Source organism: Lepisosteus oculatus, chromosome 16, assembly GCF_040954835.1.
Source record: "Lepisosteus oculatus isolate fLepOcu1 chromosome 16, fLepOcu1.hap2, whole genome shotgun sequence".
Taxonomy (NCBI): domain Eukaryota; kingdom Metazoa; phylum Chordata; class Actinopteri; order Semionotiformes; family Lepisosteidae; genus Lepisosteus; species Lepisosteus oculatus.
Genome location: NC_090711.1, coordinates 11,144,932 through 11,164,794, shown reverse-complemented (window position 1 = coordinate 11,164,794; position 19,863 = coordinate 11,144,932). Strand labels below are relative to the sequence as shown.

Here is a 19,863-nt window from a genome sequence, read left to right as displayed (position 1 = left end):
AATTCCATTGCTCTGGTTTTCTTTTTTTCTTTTTTTTTAATTTTCTTCTTCCTTTTCTAATCCACCTCCACCTACCCAGCTTTGGAAGACTTCTCTATTTTGGGGGGGGGGGGTTCTTGATAACATTAGCCCTGTTCGCTCAGGTTTTAATGCGATGTGGTTGCAAGGCACTTTTAAATATTTGAGGGAATGAACATGGAAAAAACTTTGTTCACTGAAAATGTTTTATCGTGCCTCCAATTACACGTAATAATGAGCTTGTGATGCATAATAGCTGTCAGACTTGGTCCTCTGGGTACTCATAGTCTGATAATAATTAGAGAGAATGACCAGAACTCATCTCTGCAGTAAAGCAGCTACATAACAGTACTTCTGTTAAACACAGCTGTGTAAAATGACTGGTCTTTTATATGAACAAAATCGTATTATGCTCCATCTTGGTCAGGAAGAAGTTGTATAGATTATGGCTTTCTTGTTTCTGATTCTGTGCGTTTCCAATTGTTCTCAAAGATCACAAATTGGGAATTTGCTGGCCATACCGTGCTGGAATCTTCAGTCCCCATGTTCCAGAACTGCCAGTTCCTGTGGAACCTCCTTACTATTAAAATGAGGAACGAGGGAACTGGACTCTTTACTTGAACACTAAATGTAATTTATAACACAAGTTTAGGAGGGATGACAACAGCCAAGCTCAATTAGACACAGCTGTCAGTAATTTGCAATAACTGCTGACGTCATTTCCTCAACTAAAACCGTTAACAATACTACACGTTATCTCTTTCACTCCCTTACTCTTTTTACATCCAACCTCCACCCCATCCCCACCTCTGCAGCTGCTCCTGGGTCACTCCTCACTCTGCAGGGGGGTCCCAGCCCCCATGTCCTGTGGCCAGGAGGTTAGCTCTCGGTCAAGTGGGTTAAGCCACATTTTGACTAAGACACTCTATAATTCTTTCAGTTCACTTACTTCTTGGGTATTATTATTGCCACTGAATCAAAATTAATCTAAATGAGCTTTGCATAAAAATTGGCAATTAAGTGTAGTTTGTTTAAGAACATCATTTTGTTTTGAAGTTTGTAAAGGGCTATGGAATACCTTGGCAGGCACTGGGTAGCAATAAATTAAATTTAATTTCAGTGTATATTATGATGCATATCCAAAAAGAATAAATAAACCAGTCAAGAACATTATCTTAATCCACTCCTAGACTATTAAAACAGCCAGACTATAATTAATCTTCGGTACGTTTCCTGGGACATTTTTTTATTATTACAATATAAATTTACAATCAATAATTTCCCCCTTTATTCCTACAGTTTTGAATAACCAAATATTATTCAAAGCCAGTCCATTCTCGCCTACAGATTAGTTTTAGTTTATTTGTTTTTAATGACTTTAAAACTAGTCAGAATCAGCTGTCTCCTGCTACAGTAAACACAACAGAATGAGGATTTAGAACATAAAAGAAACAATGGATGTGACGTCGGGAATGCTTATTTCAAGGTCAGGAAACAAATTCTTCATAATAAATATGCAACAGCGTATTTAGTTCGACTGATAACTGAGTTTGTGGATACCCAAATCCCATTTCTGGAATATTAACCCATCCATTCATTTCTAACCACTTCATCCCATTCAGCATTGCAGCCAGAGCCTATCTCAACAAGCAATGGGCACAAGGCAGGGTACACTCTAGATGGGATACCAGTCCATCACAGGGCACAGAGACACACATAAAGACACACTTACACCAGGGGGAAATTTTCCAGAAGCCAGAAACCAATTAACCTACCAGTATGTCTTTGGACTGTGGGAGTAAATTGGAACTCCTAGAGTACACCCACATGAACACGGGGTGAACATCTCCACACAGATAGCACCCCGAGTCCGGAATTGAACCTAAGCAACACTACTAACCACTTGGCCACCCAGCTCTGGAATATAAATGTTATATGTGCTGTGTGTATATAAAGGAAAGCATTTTTCATTATTCATTACATCTGTTCTTTGTAGAGTTTTATAACTCATCTTACTATGCCAAAATCATAATACCATATTGTTTGGCTGTCTTAACTAGGGGGAAACTAGTTTGGAAAAGGTTAGGAATTTCTATTATATTTTTCTCTAAAGAAATTTACAGAAAATTCATTTTTTTCCTAACCTGGCAGATAACGAGTGCAAGGGAGAATGCACTGCAGGGCACCCATAATGCCCTTCGTGGGGTGTAGTGGGACACCCACCACAGGGACAGTGTAGAGAAGCTACAGTAGTGAACCAAGACAACATGTCTTTGGGTTGTGGGAGATAGCCAAGACTCCCAAAGAAAACACACTCAGACACAGGAAGAATGGAACATGGAGGGTTCCTGTCAGAAGTTAAACTAGGGTAGAACTGAACCTTTGATGTAACCACTGGGATGCAGCAGCTCTACCACGACACCATGCAGCCCCAAAATTACCACGTAAGGGGAGTTGTCAATAAGATGCATGATCGAAGATGCAGCATTACAGATGGGACTACACCAGAAGAACATGAGCTCAAAGCATTGTAACTTTTGAGTTCAGTATCTTCACCCTTGGTAACTCCCTTTCTTTCACTCACTAAATGCAGAGGTTTCACTTTTCACTCCCCTCACAGGCCTAAGAAGGTTATGGGTGTGAGCTTATAACATTTTCTTTAGGGTTCAGCTGGGTAAAAATACAATATTCCACCTAAATGGGACCCTACTGTGTTGCGGTTATGCTCCAAAGTGAATGCAGCTGCTTCCAGTTATACAACTGGAGCAGTCAAGGTTATGACAGCATCATCTCCTGGAGGCCCTTGAAACCATACTGCTGCAGATGTCGGCACAGCTCTCAAGGAGAAGAAAAGACAGATTTACACACTGAACATTAATGGTCCGATGTAGCCCCCCTTGAACTGTTAAAAAACGCGAAATTAACTTCACAGACCCAGCTGATACATTTTTGCAATTATGTTGGTGCTGTCATTATATCCATTCCCAGTTAATTTAGCAAAAAAAAAAAAGGTCATACAAATCAAAATAAATATTAGAACAATGTTTCAATATTCAGGTGAAAATGATTGCATTGAATATCTCTCCAAACACTTTAATTATACAATGCCCATGGCATTTCTTGAACTTGTTGTTTAAATATCTTTCTGGATTGCTAGATGTATTTTTGTGCTCTCTGTTCAGTGCTTGTTGCTTAATTTGTACATCGAGTGTGTCATCATTCAGTTTCCACTTTAGAAGGCTTTTGTGCTGTTATTGTTGCTGCTGTCTGTTGAATCTACTTGAGTTTTCAAGGAGAGAACACATTCCTCTGTGGCCTTGGATTCAGTATGGTTAAGGAAGAATTTCAAACAATTAGAAAAAAGGATATTACCAATCTGTGCCTGAAGAAGATGGGGGCTTGTGTGTCTCAAAAGAAAACAAAAACAAAAACGCTGAACAAATTGGATTGCAGCTCCATTCAAATTAAACAAAATGTGTGGTGAGAACGCAGGTTCACACTCTGCTGACACAATGAGGCCACTCGAATGAGTTAGACAACAGATGGTATATGGGTGTATTGACCTCGATTTTACAGCGATGGCATCATTAAGACAGGTTCTGGAGTGTATAGGGTAACTGTTGCTGAAAACATATCTTAATCCTACTAGTTCTACCTTAAACACCTAGCATTTAACGAGGAGTAAACAATTCTGGAACCCCAACAGCAGAAATCTCCAAAAGAGAATTTAAATCTTTAGCTGAACAGTTGATGTTGTATTTTTGTTAACAGACTTTGGACAAACTCTGTAAAATATTGTCAGGAACACCAGACATACCGGACTTTTCCCCACAATAACGACGGAATGCAGAAATATTAACATAAACTAAATACTACGTACAGTAGGTTTAAAATTCAGGAACATCAATGGTGCCCCTACAGGGGTAGCTCAACAGTGTCATTGTGATCTAATGGACATTCGTCAATAACAGACACACCTTCCCCCTTATTAGTCCAATAGCCCATGGATTTACCATAGTATATTCACACAAATTCACAGTCTAAAAGTTTGGTTTTCACCCCGGGATTAACCTCTACACATTCCTATTCAGCTCTCGTGCTGATGCTGCTCAGTAAAATTCTCACTTTGCATTAGGTGTCTGTGAGTACTGATATGATGTGCCCATCTTTCTAACTATACTGCAAGGGGCACCATACTCTGTGCATACTACGCAGTTAGGGTTATTGAATGGATAATGGAATATTTATTTAAAAATTCAAAAATCTGTTCATATCTCTTGATTTTCTAAAATACTACAATTTATTACCAAGGGGTTAAACAAAAAACAAATATCCATTTTGTGTGTTAATTGGACAGTATTTGTTTGCATTCATTGACAGGTTTAATTAAAGTCCAGACAGCTTGTTACAGTATATGGCATTTTGCTTACTGAGCTTACAGTTTTAGATTAATTTGGCAAAAACATGAACATGATTTCTCAAGTTGAAAGTGTTATTTCACAGTTTTCTTACAAAGCCTTGTTCACAGAAGATAGCAAGCTAAATAAAGCTCATGTGTTTTTTTGCTATAAATAGCTGTGGAACAAGCTCCTTAAGCTGCAGTAGATAATTTGAAGATATGCACACCTATGCTGGACTGTTTCTGTTCAGCCCCTGCTCCAGAGTGTGAGGGCCAAAATTGTCAAAGATGCCAATTGATGGCAAGAAACCATAACAAAGCACCATCCAACAATTTTACAGAAGAACTCATTTTAGCCCACTAAGCACCATGTATTCTTTTATTGTATAGGCTTAAAATGTAAAACAAGTCATAGTCGTTTGGGAGCAAAATCGGAAATCCTTTCTCAGGGAGGAAAACTATTGGGAAAGGTTAAATGCTAATGTGGTGGGAGAGGGAGACAGATACCAGTTGACACGGGGCTGCATCACTGACTCCTGTCCTTTCAGAAACTTGGCAAGATGGTACATTCCTTAGAGCAAGCAGCCAGCCTTTCTTAGTAGCTGTTTCAGTCGCACTGCCTGTGCTTACTCCAACCCCTCTGCCTACACTGTATCTGTCTCTTTCTGTCTGGCTTTGCTGAGCTATCCATGTCTCTGTGCAACTCACACACTTCTCCCATGTGGATTCAAACTGGCCATTTACTTTGCACTCCAGAATGAATTCCTGAACACTAGCTAAGTGTCTGCAGTCTCAACCAGGAGTGAGATCTCAGCATCTGTGCATCGTCTGACATCCAGACTCTCCACCAGCGCTGGGCTTCTAAGATAAGAAAGCTCTCAGGCAATGGCTTCGAATTTTAATGATATTGTGAAACAGGGATATGTGAAAATTCGCAGCAGACATTTAGGGGTAAGTGGATCACATTTTGTATTTATTTTTGAAAACCCATACAAGACCACTTTACAGTAAGTGATCTCCATTAAAATATACTGAAGCTCTCTCTGTTCCCTGAAGTGTATGACTCTGGGGGATCGATGTGTGGTGATGTACTGTTTTTTTTTTTCAAATAAAGTGATATTCATTGAGTTTTATCACTGTGAACAAAATGTAAATTGCGATTGCTAGAGGGAAGAGACGCCACACACCTTCATTAAATTATTACTTTGCTTTCTTTAGTTTTGCCAGCTTAATTTAGTTTGAATTGCTACTTCATGCAAATAGAAGGGGCATTGTCATTAAATTCTCAGCCAGCTTAAAAAGTCCAATATGTTGTTTGGTTTTGCTGACTGCATGAAATATAGTTTCATAGTGCAATGTAATTTAAGGAAATAATTTGCATTAATTCTTTGGTGGGGGATTATGGCATCTGCAATATTTGTCTCTAATGTGTGCAGTTGAACCTGTTGACCATCCAGTTTTCTGTGGAAATATATAAAACAATTTTGGGGACTTAGATTCAAATAAGCATTATTCATTTTGGTGTAGTTTTGGGCTAAATGCTCTCATGTGTCTTAAGTGGTTTAAATAATACACATCAAGTATTTAAAAAGATTAGATTTTCCATAATATGAGTGACAGTGGAAGGTGTTTAAACATAGACATAGTGAAACGTTGATGTTTTGGGTGTCACGCCAAACATTTAGTAGAAATAAGTGCATAAAAAAGCAATGAAAGAAGGACACTTTCAGGCAACATTGTCTCCACATTGTCTTGACACCAGGCTTTTTGATGACAGAACCTAATGAATAAAGTTGTTTTGAAACAAGGGAAAGGCACATCAGGAAACCAGTGACTGCATCACTCACTTTAACCAGCAGCATTCTTGTGTTTGAAAGCCTTCCAGACGCTCCCATCAGTCACTAGCAAACTGATCCCAAATTAATTTCTGAAGTAATCACCTCTTCAAAAAATGATTGCTGTCTGATAGAAAAAACCTTAGGAATCAACTATATATACAGTATATTTACATATTACATATAAAAACTCATTTTTCTATGATGCCTGATAGATGTCCTTCTTGTAAAGTTGGCATCAAATGAGATCAACTGTTTTATAAGATAAATGTTTTTGTTTTGGCATGAGCCTTACAAACGTAAAGGTTCTACAATGTTCTGTATTAATTCATTGCATATCACTTAGCAGCACAACAAATCTTGCAACTTTTTTTTTTCTTGACACGTGTGTCTCTCAGACAGGGATCGTTTCATATTGGCAGTGGGTTTGGACTAAAACGTGTTAATCAGCATGTGTTCATTCCAATTTTAAATCCTAAAATATCACAATCTTCACACAGCATATTGAATTAGCTGCAGATTCTTTATAGGATACTTACAGTACGTATTTACACATTTCTAAATTCCTTTTAATAAAGAGTTACTGTGCCACTAACTGGTTAACTGTGTCAGAAAGAACCACTTGTAATAAACCTAGGAATTCCTGCTGTTAATATACTGAAAATATAGTGAAGGGAGCAATTGCTTGTGTTTCTACAAAGTTTTCTTTGTCTTGTTTTATGGGCTCTACAATTCAGTGCAGAATTAATTTTAAACAATATCTTCTATATTCTATCTTCTGCAAGGTGCTATTGACACAATATGTAAAGAGCTACAAAAGAGGTTTCAAGAATATTTAGAATGAAATAAATGTGCTTATATGAAACTATACAAATAAAAATAACATTAAATGTTTACTTGCTGTTGAACAATTCCATCTGAATATCAGTATTTGTATGCCAATTTGTCTTAATAAGGTACTTTAGATACCACAAATAACTGGAAAAAACTGCAAAAAAGAAAATATACAGCATGTCCAACCTAGTACTGTTTTCAACCAGTCATAGGATTTGGGTGAAAGAGTGAAATGTCTCTCAATACCATTACAATCCTTACGATTTCCAATCTTCCTCAGAAATGATACAAATGTACTTCAGGCCTCTTCAGAACATGGCAAAAAGGCAAGGGTTATATGTACTCAAACCCCATCTCATAAACATAGTTAAATATTAAGTACACAGACTCCTTAGAATGGTATATAAAAACTCCTGAAAGGCTGGCAGTGTGAAGAAGCAGAAACATTGCAAGGTACAGGACCAACAGAAAATGTCAGGTTTAATAAGAACCAAAACTGTTTGACAGTAGAAAAGAGGAATTCAAGCTAAATAGTCGAACAAATTGTTAACGATATCCACAGCCAGCAGGGATTCAATTTAAAATCAGCCAGAGGACAACCGTTTATAGCTTATAGAGGGTGTCCAAAGACCCTAAAGTGGAATCTCCATGTCATCAGGGGGAAAGGCATGTAAAACAATAGTCCGATCGCATGAGAGGAAAGCCTGGCCTGGCGAGCACTGGGCTGAGAGACCTCCAGGCAAAACCAGCTTGCTGGTATAAGTGGCAATTTTCCCCCTGGACCAGAATTTCCAAAACCATGTCCCAGTATGTTGACACTACATTGTAGAAGGTGCTGTCCTTCAGATGTGATATTAAACCAAGGACCCAGCACTATGAGTGTTGACCCCAGTATTACTTTGAGAATTGTACAATCTGGTCCTCTAAATGTTGCCCCCTGATTTTTCGGGGTGTGGTGGAGCGGTGTAGCTAAGGATCTGCGCCTGTGGCTAGAAGGCTGCCGGTTGAAATCCCGGGGCTGGCAGAGGAATCCTACTCCGTTGGGCCCCTGAGCAACGCCCTTAACCCCAGCTGCTCCAGGGGCGCCATATAAATTGCTGACCCTGTGTTCTGACCCCAAGCTTCTTTCTCCCCGTCTGTGTGCCTGTCTCATGGAGAGCAAGCTGGGGTATGCAAAAAGACAAAATCCTAATGCAAGAAAATTGTATATGGCCAATAAACTGATCTTGTGGCAGCACAGACTCCAGTGCCTATCAAAACAAAGAAGGAAGCTCTCATTTGTTGTCTCACACCAAATCGCTTTTGCTTTTGTCAGGATCTTTTGTTGCAGTCACCCAAGTGCCAATATCTTGTCAGCTGCAGGGCTCACATGTACGGAAAAAATCAGTTTGTCTGGCTTTTGAAAAACACTACCTTTCAAAACGTGTCATGAGGGATATTGCATTGGTGCATGTGGAGTGCAGTGAACTAGTACTCAATGAAGTATAAGATGGATGTTGAGTTTTGAATGAAGAAAAATACTGCTGACACGTGCTCATATAGAGACCTCAAGACAGGCTTTCAAACAGCCCCTGAACCACACAGCATTTATGGCAGATCAGATTCTTAAGATCCATCTCAAACAAAACCCCAAAATTAATAGAAGTGGCTGGTTGCTGTTGTGCTGCACTTTTCTTCAGCAGTACATTCTGAAGCAGCAAGACCAGACCTTTTAACATGAAACAGCTTGAGTGAAAAATAACGTGTCAACAATATAGATCTTAGTGAAAAGCAGTATGACCATGCAAACGAGAACCTTTACTTAGTAGGAAGTGTTTTACTCCTCACAGCAGGAATAAATGAAGATAAAACTGCACAGGCACTCTAAGAACAGGGGTACTCAATCCTGGTCCTTATTCCATCTGAGCTCTGTTCTAGTTTTAATCAGTGTTAATTGATAACCTAATTAATCTGCTTGTTTATTTAGACTTTCATTCAGCTTACTTTGTGTGTCATTCTTGAGTTTAAAAAAATACCATACTTTAAGGGTGCTGTTTCAAACTATATCAGTACACAGCCTCTCCTTAACTTGCTTGCTGTCACTGCTGACTGAACAGATTTTACTAATCAATTTGTGATAAACAGACACAGATGGGAATAACACTCCCACAAGATATTTTTTTTCCTTCTGCCCGTGTCCAGTTGGTTACACTTTAGGCAACACACCTGAATTACGGCACTTCTGAAACTTAGAAATCAGCACACGATTTTTACAAATCCCAACTTACACTTTTTTGAGTGCTCAGAGTTACAGATACATCCCAAGTAGAAAACCGGAATCAATTAACCCTGGAAGGAGCAAAAACTAGCAGACACAATGTTCCTTCAGGATCAGTTTTGGGAACTATTGCTTTAGAGAGTTGTTCTGGTGGCGAAAACTTTTTAGGAAAACTGATTACTATTATATATTTTGTGTAATTCTTTTAAAATGTGTCTGGAAATGAACATAACCCATATTTTTACTCCTGTCTCGTTTCACTCTTATACCTCCACTTTTTTTAATCCTCCAGGTGATCTTCCTAAAATTGAAGTTCAATTCCAAACATTTGCTGCATGATCATTATACAGCATATTTAAAACACTTTACTTCACAGGTTTGATATTTTTCCCTTAAATGGGTCACACAGAAAAAAAAACTTCTAGAATTACAGATAAGGTGATAGCAAGAGACAGTTCCTGTGGGACAACACTTAGAGTATATGGAGACCTTTTTCTTTTGTTCACTTTCATATTACTTGTTTATTTAAATCCACTCTCTGCCAGCTGGTATGTCTCTATGGATTACTTCCACTGAAACTTCTTTTTACACATTGCACTAACAATTTTAGCAATTATATTCAGATTCATACAGTAAAACTCCTCATTACGTATTATGAGAGACCATAAAAAAAGTGGTTTAAGCAGCATAAAAAAATGTTTCTTTGCAGGCTTTATCCCTCAGCACCCCTAGCTAGCAAAGATAATGCACAAATGTGTGATTCAGACAGATTGGAGAGACCTAGAAACAATGAAGATAAACTCACTGACCTCGAGGCAGTCTCTGAAGGACTGATTTAAATGACCTTAGAGCACTGTCCTGTAGGATTTATATGCCATCTTACAACTTTACCATGCAGTTGAAGCAAAGGCCAAGCGTAAATTTCCAAATCTATATTTCAAAGTAATTTTTTTCTAGAAATGTGGTTCCTGTTATCAGGTAGACTTTGTCAATGCTTATGAGGACTTTGAATACTTGACACAGGCCCGCTAGTAGTCCTCTCTATTTAAGACTGGATTTAGTTTTTATTCTATTGGTGTAGGACCTTTAAGTCTGGTAATGTACCTGATTGATGTTCTTTGGACAGATTCCAGATCAGGAATATCTTATCTACAACATAAATGTTTCTGAATGAGGATGTAACAACACAGTATATACTCCTCCATCATACTCCTCAGACATCCCGATATTGCCAGCATACCACCTTATCCCTTTGCATTTTAATTTCCCTGTCTCTGCTTTTATATGCTATTCCAAAAACCCCTTGGACCTTGGGGGAAGACTGTGTGGACATCTTCCATTAGCTGGTCATTCCTTGTCTCTTCTCTCACTACTCATCACTCGCTCTCAAACTTTCTGCTCTCCCTAGCTTTATCCTGGGAAATGGAGTCTTCATTCACAATCTGACTTACTCCATGGCTCTCAGATCTTTTTATCTTCACTGATCACCATTCATTGGAGGATTCAGATATATTCTGACTCACTCAGTGGAACCCATCTTCCTTCATGTCTCCTACCTTACTCCTCTTCTCTCTCAATCTTCAACACTTCCTCAATCTTACTACTCATCAACAGCCTGGCGGAGAGTCTGATGTACTCTCCAGTACCCAGTACTTCACGATCTTCACCAATCCTAGACTTGAGATTATTTTCCTTAACACATCCCTTCATTCGTCATCCACTGTTCTCCCAGCTCATCCTTTTCGGCCACAGACGTCTCTCTATTAAAAAACCCTTGCATCCCAAAGCATAGCACCAGTCATTTCCTAACTCTAATTTCCTTACGCTCTCTCTAATTCTCACTGTCTGAGATAGGACATCTGTTGGCAGTTTTTAAGGTAAAGGGACTCATACTATGCTATCTAGACTCCTCTTGCATTTAGCTGTTGGGAAAAGATACAGTGTGTTGATACCTTGCCAAAAGACATTCATCGCCTCCCGGTGCTAACACCTGCAGTCCGCCGAGGTTCAGCTGATCAAACCTGCTTTCGGCAGCGCACTATATCTTCATTGGGTCTTGCGAAAAAGCTACCATGCATCCCATCTGTGCAGAACTTATAATGTGCTTCTGTATGGCTTAAACTATATCTTCTTCAAATGACCTCATAGCCCGCTGTGTCCCACAGGCCTGTAAGTCGGCTAAATCTGTCAGTATTAAGACCTCCCCACTGGAACTCTCACTGTCTCTCCTTCCCTGCTAGAGCCGAGACACACACAGAACAACTTTTTTTTTTCCCAACTGGTCTTATAAGTCTGTTAATTAGCCCCAGAAGAGTGGCTAAATTATGCAGAGCCTATCCTTACAGCTTCTTTCCTCACATAGAATCCCACTCCACTGCTGAAGACTCACATGGACCAGCTGTGCCTCATTCTCTCCAGCTCTTCTAACAGGCAGCCATATTGGCTCAAGGCCACGCCACTGGGCCAGGGTATTGAGCTAAGATGGCGGCTTCCTTACAGAGTCACCTCTCACTACATCACAGAGGTATCAATAAGGCAAGGTGGATCATAGCATAATATGGTAGTAGTTTATTTTTGCTTCAAAGCTCTTTTTATGTAATTCTAATCTAATATGAGATTTAGTGTCTTAAATTGTTGAGGCTTAGTGTTTAGTACTGCTAGAGACTGAGGTTTGTTACCCTGTTTGGATTCGTCTGTTGCCAGGTAGGAAGGGAATAGGGCATCCTTCCTTGTTTCACAACCCAGGGGTGTCTCTAAAGATCAGGGTCTTACAACAACAGGCTTTATCTCTAATGACGGATTATGGTTATTTTTGTGTTTCATTCCTGATATCCCAGCCAATGATTCCATTAGAAGCTCATGATTTTTGCTTCAAAATTCCAATAAGTTCTTGACTCGTCAAAAAAAAAAGTTATTGTCTTTGTTTTGTGCAGTAGAGGTGTACATCTCTAATTGTTGATTTTGGCTTCAATACAGAAGTGTTTTAAATGCACTGTAAATCTTTGAGTAGTTGATGAATAATACAAGGTTATTTGTGGGTGTCCAGAACTGGAGTTAGAGCACACCAAAGCAGGCAATCTAAAATAAAGGAAAATCTGACCAAGAACTACCTGTTGTATTGTACGTTTCTTATTTTTACTTATATCTATTTTTATTTATTGTTTGTTGATTTTTTAAAAACATTTGTCATATTATTTAGAAACTCTCAAATGGCCCAATTATCACTGTATATAAACATTACTTGTGACCTTCCAAGAAGTCAGGCTGTTGAGAGAATACTTTTCTGGTGTTAGAAAAGTGCAAGCTCTTTAATAAAAACAGAAGAACTCCTGAGATCTTTTCGGCAATATGTATGCACATCAAAGAAAGAAATATGATGTTTTAGAAAAAAAAATCCTTTGTGTACCTGCCCACATGGTGATCTGAAATTAATTTTAATGCAGTTTTCATCATTCTAATTTTACACTGGGATCACCTTTAGCCTTTTTCCTCTTGAAATGAGCTTCTATTTTGTATGTAGGCTCTGTGATGTAGAATTTGGGTATTGAGCACAGTATTGCTGGTCAAACTTCACTCATTGTGTTGCTGGAATAAAAAATGTGTACAGATATTCTAAACTACAAACACACTACCCAAGGGCGATTTCAATAATCAATAAAGAAAAACACATTTTCAGTACAGTAGCATAATGTAGGTGGCTATTTAGAGTTTAAAAGGAAAAACAGCTTAAAGTAGTAGAAACTTGTTTTAATCTAGGCCATACAATCATTGTCATGTGATATTCACAATGCACTGGTGACAAAAAACAAATCTCCCTATGCTTGCCTCACCATCTGCTCTTGAAAAAGATGATTCTGAAACCAAATGAAAAGTCTTTTCTGCATTTTTTTGTTTTCTTTCTGACAATTTGCCCATTATGACTCTGACCTTACAAGTTTGATGTGAAATTATAAAGAACTCGCCTATATACAGTATAAAGTAACAGTGCTACTGGACTAAATAAATAAAAAGGAATGACAGAAAAGATACAAGGACCTTGTTTTTGTTAATACTTTTCTATTAGCTAATCTCTATTTTTTGAAGTCCTAAGCCTTCGATACTTTTGCTCTGAAGAATGCCTCAGACCACTTGAAGAACAGTGGGTGTATTTTAATTAGTTTTATGAAGGATAAAGATCCTTGGATTTCAAGGAGCACTAACTAAAGTTGCAACCCAGCAGTGTCTTTTGTGTAAAACCCCTACAGGACATCCTAAAAAAAAGAAAATGGTATAATTCAAAGGGGTTTTCAATTATATGCTTCTGAAATTGGGCCACATATTGTCTGTATATTCTTGTACTGATTTTAAAGAGTTTCTACAGTGAAACCTGGCAGTCAATTCCAAATAGCTTTTTTGTCTGTCTGACATAATTGAAAGCAATGTCTGTCCAAAACCATTTTCTCCCCTGAGACTCCTGAACACAATTTTTAAAGAAAGTGTCTTTAATCATCTCATGCTGTAAGTTAATCCTTTGCAAGCTGGTTCTTGTATTCTTTCATTTCAAAATTAACACTTAACATTTATAAAAGCACCCATTCAGATAAAAAAATGTACTCATCCACAGCTGTATTAACATTCATCATGCCTGTGAACTGTTTTTTAAATAAAAAAATCTAATCTTTGTAATGGATTTATTTCAGGCACAAATTCATTATTTTTTTACATTTTATTCTTATGAAGTGTTGATTAGAACATTGTTGTGAAAACAAAATGAGTTGCAAAACACAGGTTTTCATTTCTTGAAATTGACAAAATGGGTTTATCAAATTAATAAGATATCAGTTGGTCTGTGTCATTAACATATTAATTAAATGAAAAGGAAAAGGGATTGCAGCATTACCTTATTTATTTTCACGTTAAAATGCTTAGAGAAATTGAAAAAAAAACATTCTTAAAGAAACAAATCACACCTCTTAGTCATTAAAGCTACTGTATGACAAAAATGTTTTAACAAAATGTAATTAAAACACAACCTGCAGACTTATAACATATTTGCACTGTAGCTACAACATTCAATAGCGTTTATTCTTACCCTGACTTTCTCTCCTTCCTTGACCTTTTACTAGTACAATGATCTTAAACAATAGTTAATTCTATTATGTTGTATTCTGTGGTTGTGAATGTAAATAAATAGTAGGAACATTTTCAAATGCACCTCTAGAACATAAGGTATACCATACAATTTCTATGACAGCATTTTGATTGCCAAAGATCTAAGATTTTGGTCAATCCTTTAACACACTGATCATTTTTCGTTATTCATATTTAATGAAGTAATTAATCACACAGCCATAGAGAGTACCTTGCCAAGACAGGACAAATGAAAGGCACAAAATATTTTGGCAAACACCAAGGGAATAACAAAAGCTGGTGGGGAAAAAGTTACAGATTCCATATTTTTCTGCAAGCTGTCATAAATTATGTTTCGTAAATATAATTTCACACTTTAGTTCCAGTATTGGAGAGCAGGTGGTGCTGAAATACTTAAATATTCCTGTACCTTGCAACTCCAAGATGAGAGAGAAATTCCATCTTTCCCTGGCAAACAGGAAAAAATAAAACTATGCTATTCCTCAAAAATAATGATCACAATGACCAAAATGAATGTTGCTCCTTTCTCTGGTGTTCGGCTCATGTGTAAGGTCTCCCCAAGGCCTGATTCCTGCATGCAAAAAGTGACGTCAGGATTTTCCAGTTTACTTTAGTCTTCAAGAACCTTATCCTTTGCAATTTAAAGACAGAATTAAAAGAACAAACAAAAATATGTGCTTGTGCTATCACCAAGTTTTTAAACTACATTAACATGAACATTAAGCCAAAGGAGGTCTACATACATGTGTTGAAAGTAATCTATAAGTGTGACGTATTTTCTCAACTTCCTATGCTACCTTTGTATGACATACTGTATCAACATCTGCATCTGATACTTCCTTTCCTTATCTGCTCTGTTCATCCATCCATTCTTCTTAACAGGTTTAAGAGCAGGTTGATCTACAGTAAAAGAAAATGACATTTTTATTGTGTACATGTATCTGTATCTCTATTTTTTCTTAAAAGGACAGTCAAAGTCAGTATGCCATATGCTGAAAAACATTATATAACTTGAACACATCATGGTTTGTACAAAAAACAAAATACATTTGTCAAGTGGGTGGTTTGGGATACAAAGAGGTTAGGAATAGCACTTTCACATATCGCAGGTTTTGCACAGTTCACAGCCTTTTCTTTCCGAGACAGTCAGGAATAAAACCAGGGACAGAGAGTAGAATCCCCACAGGACTTGGCTGGGCGCACTCACCCCAATCCGTCTTCCACAAACCGTTCAAACTCAGCCGCAGCGGGAGAGCCGAGCTAACATAATCAACACCACTACTGCAGGGAGAGCAGCACCCGGGGGAAAGGAATAAAACAGATAAAAATGGAAAATAGGACAGCTTTTTTGAAGGAACACTGTAAAAAAGAAAACAAAGAGAAGGGAAAGAGACAATTTAATTAGAGGTGAGCAGATGGACTTTCCCAAAGGCACACCAAACCATTTCCGTCTCTTAAAAAAAATTAAATGTGGCCGGTTTAGTCTTTTATAATCTTAAACTGTTTATGGAGAACAAAACGGATCAATCATTTATAATTCCAATAAGTTCCATGAATAAATGTAGGGTCTTCAAAAGCAGTAATCTTTTATTTCAGTTTTTGCATCACATTTTCCCTAGGACGTAAACTGGTGAGCTAGCTATAAGGGTGTTTAACATTTACTCTAACCTTTTTTGAGTTAAAAACTTTAGAAGACAATTTGTCTAAAAATAAAAATATAAACTTGGTGAATACTTTCATTTAACTTTCTTTTTACATCTAAATAACTTAGGGACACTTAGAACTGACCTCAGATATACTTTACTGACTTTGAGAAACAAGGTAAAAATGGAATATATAAAAAATATCATCATTACCATCATATCACAATCATCATCAATATCCTTAGGGTAAATAGGACTTCCACTTTGACCTTATTACATTATAGTTCATGCTTTGGTGATTTTGCTATGTTGTTATAATAGTCACTTGAGTCTATGTTGTCAATTTGGATGCCAATTAATGTAAATGGGTTTTATCTGGTTATGAAACAACACCTATTATACAGCTGATAAAGTAGAGTAGTGAGACACAGCTTTACCAGATTAATTATTGATGAAGATTAAGAAGGTCCGATTGTACAATTCCCAAGTGGAACTTAACTAAGACACTGGTTATTCCCCTACTCTTGTGAAAAGGGCCATAGAATACTTAACGACAAAGTAGTCAGGAACTTGTTTTAATGTCTCATCGAATAGACAACAACTTCTTGCAGCACAGTTTTTGAGAATTCTGACCCAGAAAAGAAAAAGTACCACCTACATGTCTACCAGAACCACTTACAACAGCAATCTGGTTTTGCTAGGAGATTTCTCAGTCAGATATTTTACGAGGCTCAGTCTTGTTAAGCTTCTGAGATCTGTCTAAATCAGGCTACAAGGTAAAATATAGAACAGCGGATATCTGTAGAGTATGTCTGTGATTGCGTGCACTATATCCAAAGTTAAAATACAATCATTTGTTAAATAAACACAAAAAAATGTGAACTACAACTGAACATAGGTGAATGTTGCTAATATTCTGTATTCATCTTAGATTCATCATGTTTTTGTTGAGTTAAATTACCCCTTCAGTCTAAAGGGAAATTTAGAACAAACAAACAATAAACTCACTTCACTTTGATTAATTGTAAATAAGTTATCATTGTATTTTAGTCTGCATCTCTGAAATGCAAGCAAAGATAAGCTTCATTTAGTTTTCTGATGGTGTATACAGGAGCCAGTTTTAGCAACTGCAATAATTTTTCATTGTGTTCAAAATATACACTCTGCCAGAAGGCAAACGTGTTTTTTTCTTTGCTTACAGTACTGATGTTGAATTTTTATGTTTGCATATAGATGTTCCTTAAAAATTGTTGCATCAAATACAAATATATGGCCATGAATTATTAAAGTAATGAAATGAGGGCAATGCAATAACTTCTGACGCTGTTTTATTTGACACACCAAAGAAGGGACATACATAAACAGGTGCTAGTAGCGCTGAACCACATACTGTAGTACAACATTTGAGACAGTTTGTAGATTAGCCTTTTATTTGCAAGAGACTTTTGATCCACTGCACTGACTTACACCACAGATGGCAGCATCTTTCGCAGTGTGATTATTGCTAATGAATTGCCGCATAAATGAAAAAGATGTGCACTGATTTATATACTTTGAAAGTTTTCCACAAAGCGTTCCATTAATCTTTAAGTTTCTGCAACGTTTGTCCATTGCGGTTACTTCCCTAAAGGAAACTATGCTGTTTATTTATGCTGTTAATAATTAATTTATAATTGAGATATACTGTAATAAAATAACTACAGTTTTGTTATTATACATTACTTCAGGGACAATAAGTATGTTGTCCTGAGGAACACTTATTTCTCTACAGCTTGATTATTATAATAGTTGTTATATGATATGGTTTTGCTAAGCAGCCTTTAGTATTCCATAATCAATATTGGAGATATTACAGACATTACATGACACAAACTGAGCCTTGTCTGCAAGGTTTAGGAAAACATTTGCACTTATAAAACCATACCGAGGCAGACAGAACATAAATGTACAGTATAAACAGAAGATTATGGGCTGCATATATAGACCTAAAGAAATAATAAAATAGCTGAGTAATTTCTTGTTAGACTGATCTTTATAATGTCCAGCATCCAGACATTAAACCTATAAGAAAAATATACAATTTGAAATAGAAGAAGACATATTTTTGTGGTAAGAGTACTTTTTATCCTTGTAAAAATATTGTTGAAAGCTATAAAAGTAAAAAAAAATCACCAAAGAACTTTAAAATGTGCCCTTTATGGTTAGGTGGTGTGATTTTTATATATAGTTACATACAGAAACTGTCGCATTGAAAGGAATTGAGAAATTAAGTGTAAACGGTGCAATATGCCATCTTGAGAAACATCTGCTAGCTTCTTCGTGGCAGGGAAACTTGAGAAGCATAATTTTCCCAGCCCCAGATTCCAAATAAATGAGAAATGGCACGGTTCAACATCTTTTAAAATAGGTGACCTTGGCCGGGATGGTTTCCTCTTGAGAAACATTACTGCCTGAGGAGGAAGCCAAGAAATCGGATGACTTTCACTCAAAGACGGAGGTCATCCTTGATTGCTACAGACCCTTCTTCCCCGATATTCCCTAATATAATAATCGGAGGTGACCTAAAACTGCACTGGAGTGTAGTGTAGACTAGACAGGGCCTTGAGCATTTTCACAAACAGATGTTCCTCAAATTGAACTCCCACCTCATATATGATGAAACCTTTTAAAAAAAATCCACTGAAAATACTTCTAAGATAGCTTTCATCAAGCTAAGCCTTTCCCCACCACGTGCAGCTCGCTAAATGTTTTCTATCTCAAAATACACTATCATATTTGTTCAGTTCAATTCCATATTTACACTGTCTTTTTGCTAATTTTCTCAGAAAATGGGAAGTATAATCATTCTTCAAAACATAAAAAGAATAGGCTGTGTTGAAATTAATTCTAAGATTTCATTCAGTTGCTGTTTAAAGAATCCCAAATAAACTTCAACAATTATTCCAGAAACTTACAACTATTCTTTCAATTTTGAGCTATAAATGCACTTTCTCTGCATCTTCACTATATATACAAAATATATCTGCAGTAAGTGCTTCAACTGTGGACACTGAAGTGGTGAATGATATATTCGGGGGTTAGATCCCTTAGCCTTCCACGATTAAATGTTCTTGCTCTAACAATACACATTGTCAGAGTGGTTTGAATATTGAAGGATTTAAATAAAGGATCTGTAACTACAAGTAGAACAAGTCAGGATAAAAGTCTTACATCAATTACATCAAGAACACATTAGTGAAATGTTAGTTTTATTGTCATGTATGTGAGACAAACATTACATAAATAAATGTCTATGCAGTGTGTTCGTATTTATGGTCATTTACATATAAATGGATCACTTATTTGTCTTCAAAACCAGTTGAGAAGGCCTTAAACAATGCTGGTACTTAACTTGTTCCAAAGCACAATTATCAGTTACACTTCAGGTTCCCAATATGGGAAGTGAATTTCACTGATGCATCAAAATAAACTTCAAGGAATAGCGCTCATATAAACAGAGTGCAGTTGTTTAGATATTAGATGTCAAGGGACACTTCTCAGAAGTTGACATTCTATGAAAATATATACAAACATGAATGGAGTATTTATTATTAAATGCAGTATTTAACATATGAGAATCCATTCAGAAAACCCCTTCTAAACATCTGACTGGACCATTTTCATAAATAATATTCTGGCAGTGTCATGATATTTGTCCCTGTAGGTCTCTTGTTAGATGTTTTCTCTGATAGTGAATGAATACCTTTA

General features: G+C 37.0%; 1 protein-coding gene and 1 long non-coding RNA gene across 3 annotated transcripts in view; one reads left to right on the top strand and one right to left on the bottom strand.

The window, feature by feature from the left end:
* The first annotated feature begins 5,006 nt into the window (after nucleotides 1-5,006).
* The window catches only part of LOC102694510 (docking protein 5), a 37,035-nt gene continuing 22,178 nt past the window's right edge, over nucleotides 5,007-19,863 (top strand). Inside the window, exon 1 of one of the 2 annotated variants that reach the window (XM_015364568.2) lies at nucleotides 5,007-5,368. In XM_015364568.2, coding sequence (XP_015220054.1) covers nucleotides 5,303-5,368 — 66 coding nt within the window. In that variant the 5' untranslated portion in view covers nucleotides 5,007-5,302. The remainder of the gene's footprint in view (nucleotides 5,369-19,863) is intronic. The other variant, XM_015364567.2, reaches the window with a different exon arrangement.
* The window catches only part of LOC107079542 (uncharacterized), a 175,949-nt gene continuing 171,064 nt past the window's right edge, over nucleotides 14,979-19,863 (bottom strand). The window contains exons 3-4 of the long non-coding RNA XR_001480490.2: nucleotides 15,271-15,373; nucleotides 14,979-15,044 (exon numbers count right to left, since the gene is read on the bottom strand). This is a non-coding gene — a long non-coding RNA (uncharacterized lncRNA). The remainder of the gene's footprint in view (nucleotides 15,045-15,270; nucleotides 15,374-19,863) is intronic.